General features: G+C 41.7%; 1 protein-coding gene across 1 annotated transcript; it reads right to left on the bottom strand.

Annotated features, from left to right (window-relative positions):
- Window positions 1-878: 878 nt before the first annotated feature.
- LOC121628849 (G-protein coupled receptor 4-like) lies at window positions 879-3072 on the bottom strand. The gene is made up of 3 exons (XM_041968234.1): window positions 2869-3072; window positions 1867-2042; window positions 879-1788 (listed from the first exon to the last, which is right to left on the bottom strand). Exons 1-3 carry the CDS (start codon window positions 3019-3021, stop codon window positions 1248-1250), a joined length of 870 nt encoding a protein of 289 aa, XP_041824168.1. The 5' UTR covers window positions 3022-3072; the 3' UTR covers window positions 879-1247.
- Window positions 3073-5734: the final 2662 nt, after the last annotated feature.

Below are 5734 nucleotides of genomic sequence, written 5' to 3'. Positions count from 1 at the left end.
TTCAACATGGTGTCCAGTACAGACTCACACACAAAGTCAAGCTATGTCAAAGCTGATTTATTAGAAATCCCACTTCAAGTAAAACCGACAGAAGCCATGTTGGTCACCAGAGGGCGTTCAGGTCTCAACTGCAGTTCAATTCATTTAGAATTCATTGGGTGTGTGTGTGCGTGTGTGGTGTGTGTGTGTGTGTGGTGTGTGAGTGTGTGTATGTGTGTGGTGTGTGAGTGTGTGTGTGTGTGTGTGGTGTGTGTGTGTGTGTGTGTGTGTGTGGTGTGTGAGTGAGTGTGTGTGTGTGTGTGTGGTGTGTAAGTGTGTGTGTAAGTGTGTGGTGTGTGGGGGTTCCTTTGATTAGACAAAACACTTCTTATTTTTGTTTTACTAAATTAATTATTTCACAGCCCCATCTGAAATTCAATCAACTGGAAAAAAAAAGAGAAAAAGATGCTTGACACAATGAACAAAGTTTAATAAACTGTTTACAATATAAACACAGCTACAAATATTTATAGTTTTGAAAAAGAAATCTAAACACTTATAAACTATTTAAATTTCACAAAGATTTTCACAAAGATTGTTGGTGTTCATGACTCACTGTCACCAAGAAAGTTATGAGTCAACCCATGACTGTCCCTAACTAACTCTACACTACCCCCGTATGATATATAACACCTAAAACTAATTCAAACTAAACTAAAACAAAGCATTTTCAAAATCTGCTCTGAAAACGAATTAAAACTGAATTTGAAAACAAAAAGTCAAAACGAAATAAAAACTAATGAAAAATCCAAAACTATTATAACTTTGGAGCAGAGTGTATTTTTGACGGAGCATGCTTCCAGAACATGTCAAGCTCAGCCGTTCAGATAGGGCAGGTTAAAAACCTCTGGTAATTTTAAAAATAAAAGCCAACTATAAACTCACAAACAGCAAGAACAATAATTGTGCAACTCACTTCATATGTGTCAAGTAAACTGAATATTTTCTCTTCAAAGATTCATTTACATCAGTTACTGAAAATCTAATGAAGAAACCGAGAATCAATAAAACATAAAAACAACAGTAACATCTGCTAGAAAACACATTCAGCTCAAAAGAACCAAGAAGGAAAAGAAAACTATTTAAACTTTTCAAGGGGGCAGATCTTTGACAATGAGCAAATTTATAAACATATACAAAGCAGGATGTTTATTTCTATTACTCCAGTAACAGAAATAGAAGTCTACAATTTCCAGTTAAAGTAAAATCTATAAAGTCTGAGTACATGAAGCTGACATGGTGTCATTACTCATGCTGCTCATCTGCTGACTGGTGGACATTTTACAGCACAGTGATTTCAAAAGCTTGTCTGTGGCACCTTTTCTGATGAAAATATACATACTCAAGTCGGCAAGAGGACTGAAATGAAGTAGGATGAAAGACGACTTGAAGTAAATCTCGTTATTTCTGGCTTCTTCTGACAAAAGCCAAATAATATTGGGCAGGAAGAGCAGCATGTAAATCAGCAGCAGCACAACCAGAATGGCCACAATTCTTCGTTTTTCATCAGCAGGAACACTGTGAGCTGCAGACAGAGCTTTAATGGTCCCAACCAGGAAGAAGAGGAACAGGGGGAAGGGGAGGAGGAGGTAGACTGCCAAAATGGTTTCTGTGACCTTAACATTAACACTGAAATAGAAAGGGAGGACATAAACGAGAGGAAGGATCCAGACCACGACACAAACAACCACAGAGGTGTTGATGTTTCGTCTGAATCTGTACCACAACGGCCAGGCGATGGTCAAGTACCTGAAAGATAGACACAGATATACAGCTGTAATGGTCAGACACATCAACAGAGGCATACTCGGATAAACTCTTACTTACCTTTCTAGGGAAATGCACACCATGAACCCAACACTGAGCATCAGACTGAAAAAGTAAAAGCAAAGGATTAACAAGCCGTCCACGTTTGCTTTTGATGCCGTCAGACAGCAGAGCTGAATGAGATCAGAAACCAGAAGGTTGATGATGTAGACTGGAGCAACGTGGTCCTTTCGAATCTGCAGGAAAACATTAACAAATGTACATAAATAAGCTTGAAACATTTTCAGAACTGAAATTAAAATTGTTTCCTTGTTCTACCCTAAATCTGCTTTAATGTTCACAATGAGAAAAAATAAGAAAATGTTTTTGCTTTTTTTCTTTTGCTTTAGACAATAAGAAGAATCAATGTTTTATCTGAAACTTTGTGCATTTCCAAAAAGTTTTAATAAAACTCACTATAGGGCACATTCATACCAGCCTTTATGATTCGAATCCTAGTCTGTTTGATCAGAAAATGAGCTTTTTTTGGGAGGTTTGTTAAGAGGTGGCAATACAGGAAGTGGCCTACAGATCAAAGTGCATTGTGGGACAGTAGGCGGCTCTGGCTGGAGGAAATGGCTCGCGACCAGACGGGGTAGAACTCTGTAAATGTTCTGCTAGAAATAAGATCAACCCAAGACCGCTAGGATCTCCGTGGTTCACCCTGAGTGGTGGAAACTGAAGTTAACCAATAAATGAACTAGTTTCCATCTTTGTTGTGTGTCTAGTCTTCTCCAGTAATTCGTGATGCAGCGATGCCTCTGGCGGGGAGGGAAATACGTTATTCTAAAGGTCTGGTTCGTTTGAGTAGTGCAGCGCAAACCCAGATTTGATCCGGAAGAATGTTGAACCAAGTCTTGTGGACTATCCTGGTGGGAATGTACCCATAAACACAAAGAGTGGCTCTATCAAACAGTGGGGCAGGCAGGTAAAGGGTTAAGCAACGTCTCAGTTATAGCTGCAGCATAACTGACTGTCTCAGTTCGGAACAACCGTTCATACCGAAGAGAAGCTGATACACACCAGAGAATAAACTGCAGCGATGGTCACCAGAGTCAGAGGAAGTCCAAAGCAGATGATGATCCATTCCACCACATTCATGACTGAGCCAGCATAGCTGGAATCTGTGATGTTTTCATCATCAATGCTGATGCTGATGTTAGTTGAGGTGTTCATGTTGAAACCTTCCACGTAAAACCTGCTGATGGACAGATGATGTTATAAAAACATAAGTGATGGCAACATTTACACTTTCTTATTCTCAAAATTCCAGCTCACACAGCAGAATGATGAATCATTCATTCTCTATTCTGCTTAATTCAGGTTGTGTGGAAGCTGGAGCCTATTCCAGCAGTTAGGAGGCGAGAGGCCGTAGGACCCTGGACAGGCTGCCAGTATTTGGGACATAATGTAAAAAAATTGATGTGCCCTCATGCACTTTGCAAATCTTTGTATTAAGAAAGGAAACTGTAAGCTAGGGTTCTTTAACATAGTAAAATACTTGTTATTAAAATACATTTGAGGAAAATGTCAATGAAAATTAACATTACTGATTAAACACAGTTTGTCTACCAAAGGTCCCTTTATCTCCGTTTACATGACCATGACTCTTCAGGTCTGATAATAAAATAAATATAAAATTAAAAGAAGAACATATTTTCAGGTATTGGGGAAACTGTTGTGAATTACTCCGTTTTTATGCTTTAAGGATCTTTATATGTATAAATGAAGTCATATTTACCTCTGAATGCAGCAGGATCGCACTGAAAAAGTCACTGTGTTAATATTTCCTCCTTCACTTCTAACGTCTGACACCAACACGGCACAAACGGTGTCTTTATCTGACTTTGAAGGGAAGCTTACTAAAATAAGAAAAAAGAAGAAACAAAAAAAAAAAAAAAAAAGGTGCACATGATTGTGAAATATTCTTCAGAATAACAGCGGAAATTAGCAGAGAAGCTTTCTGAAGAAACTCTTTTACCAGCAGCTAATGTGCATTACTGTGGACTACTGGGCTGAAGAGGGGAGCAGATGTTTGTTAGTGACTAAATTAATTCAGTTTTAACTTCTACAAGAAAAGACCAGCATATGTTTTGCTGTTGTGCGAGTAGATGAAAAATTCACTCGCACTGTCTCACATTTTAGTTGCAAAATGCGACCATTTGGTTGCAGTCTGGAGCCCTGCATCAAGGTGAAATAAGAAGGATTTAGACCAATCAAAGAAGCTCCACCTCCACACACAATCAGTCATTAATTATTAACTGCAGTTGAGATGTGAGCGCCTCTGTTGACCTAAATCGGTTATTGAAGTGGCGTTAGGATTTTGGATAAATCAGCTTTGTCATATCAATTGTTTGAGTCAGTAATGAACACTTTGTTGAGAGTGGGTACAGCTGGAAGTGAGGGATAGCTTCTGTCTGGTCACTTTAACACCTGGTCACCTTAACGGCCCAACTGGTTGAATATTTTACCTACTGATGATGCCTCCTGTGAAGTATACACATCTCATTGTGTCCTTTCTTAGTTTGAATGCAGCCAGATTCATGATATGTTATACAGTATATATATGTACACATACATACATACACACACACACGCATATATGTGTGTGTGTGTGTGTGTGTGTGTACCGATGGATGAATGCATAGCACTCCCGAGGTCACCCCACTATCATCTGGGACAGAGACTGGAGAAAGGAACTGGGAGAAAGTTCACAGGCTAACTTACTTTAACTTACTACGCACACATGCAAGCACACATGCAAGCACACTCAAGACACACCTCCCCCATCCCATGATTTCACTGCCTTGGTTGGACCCTCCCCCCCCTCCCTCCACTCCCGGGCGGCAGGGTGATTGGATGCGCTCAATTTCAGCTGTGTCTAACTTGGCTGCGATGGGAGATCCCTTTCCCCCACCGCCACGTGTTTCTTATGTTGTGAATGTCTGAATTATGTGTTTTTATGTACCGAGGTGTGTTTTTTTGCCTTTTTTTCTAGCCTCATCCTGGAAAACACTGAAGTCAGTCCTGATAAAATCACACAGAGCACCAATCTGGATTCATCTCAGACTTTACTGAAAAATGTTTAATCTGCCCTTGAATGTCTGAGATCTGTTTCAGTTCCTGTGGAACCGAAAAGACTGTTGATGAGAAGATGCCTCAGACACAAAGCCAGAAGCTGGAAACAAACTAATGATTTACTTTGATGCAGAAAGACCTCCGACAGGCTGCTGGAAGACTGCTGTTATACAGTCCTGCTGGTTGGTTTTATAGCCGTGGGACCAGGACGTGAAAAGAGGGTAATGGGATGGAGGTTGTGGGTTTGAGTCCCACATGGGGAGCTTAGTGTTATTATATGGCTCAATGCAATCATCTGGCTGAGACAAGAGGTGTGTCCCAATTCAGGGTCTGCACACTTCGAAGTGCGGATTCGTCGGCCACATACGTCATTGTGGTGCACGATGTACTGTCCCAATTCACAGAATGCGGCCGGGCTATTCAGGGGCGGGCTGGGTGGGGGTTCTGGGCTCTGGTGCCCGGGGGTGGTCCTCCTCCCTCCAGGGTGGTGGGGTTCGTATGTGCCGGGGGTCTAGGCCTGCCCGGATGTGCTGCCGTGGTGTGGGTTGGTGCATGCCCTGGTGTCTGGTTGACACCCTGGGACCCAGGGTATGGCCTGGGGCCAGGGGGGGGTGCAGGGGTTTGAAGGAGGGCTGAGTGGGATTCGGGGGATTATAAGGGGGAGGTGCTGGGGTGTGAGACAGGGATGTTTATATGTTGTGAGTGTGTCTATGCTTTGGATGATGTTTGTGTGCGTGTGTATGCATGTGCTAGGATGAGTGGGAGTGTGTAGGATTATAGGTGAGTAGGTGGGTGGGGAGGGATGACATGA

The sequence above is a fragment of the Melanotaenia boesemani genome, chromosome 18 (genome assembly GCF_017639745.1).
Source record: "Melanotaenia boesemani isolate fMelBoe1 chromosome 18, fMelBoe1.pri, whole genome shotgun sequence".
Classification (NCBI taxonomy): Eukaryota; Metazoa; Chordata; class Actinopteri; order Atheriniformes; family Melanotaeniidae; genus Melanotaenia; species Melanotaenia boesemani.
This window is presented reverse-complemented; position numbering and strand designations above follow the sequence as displayed.

Coding starts and splice junctions, on each gene's coding strand:
- LOC121628849 (XM_041968234.1), bottom strand. CDS start 3,021: ATGAACACCTCAACTAACATCAGCATCAGCATTGATGATGAAAACATC. Junction 2,043..2,868: donor TCGCTGCAGTTTATTCTCTG/GTGTGTATCAGC, acceptor GTTTTCCTGCAG/ATTCGAAAGGACCACGTTGC. Junction 1,789..1,866: donor GTGTGCATTTCCCTAGAAAG/GTAAGTAAGAGT, acceptor TCTATCTTTCAG/GTACTTGACCATCGCCTGGC.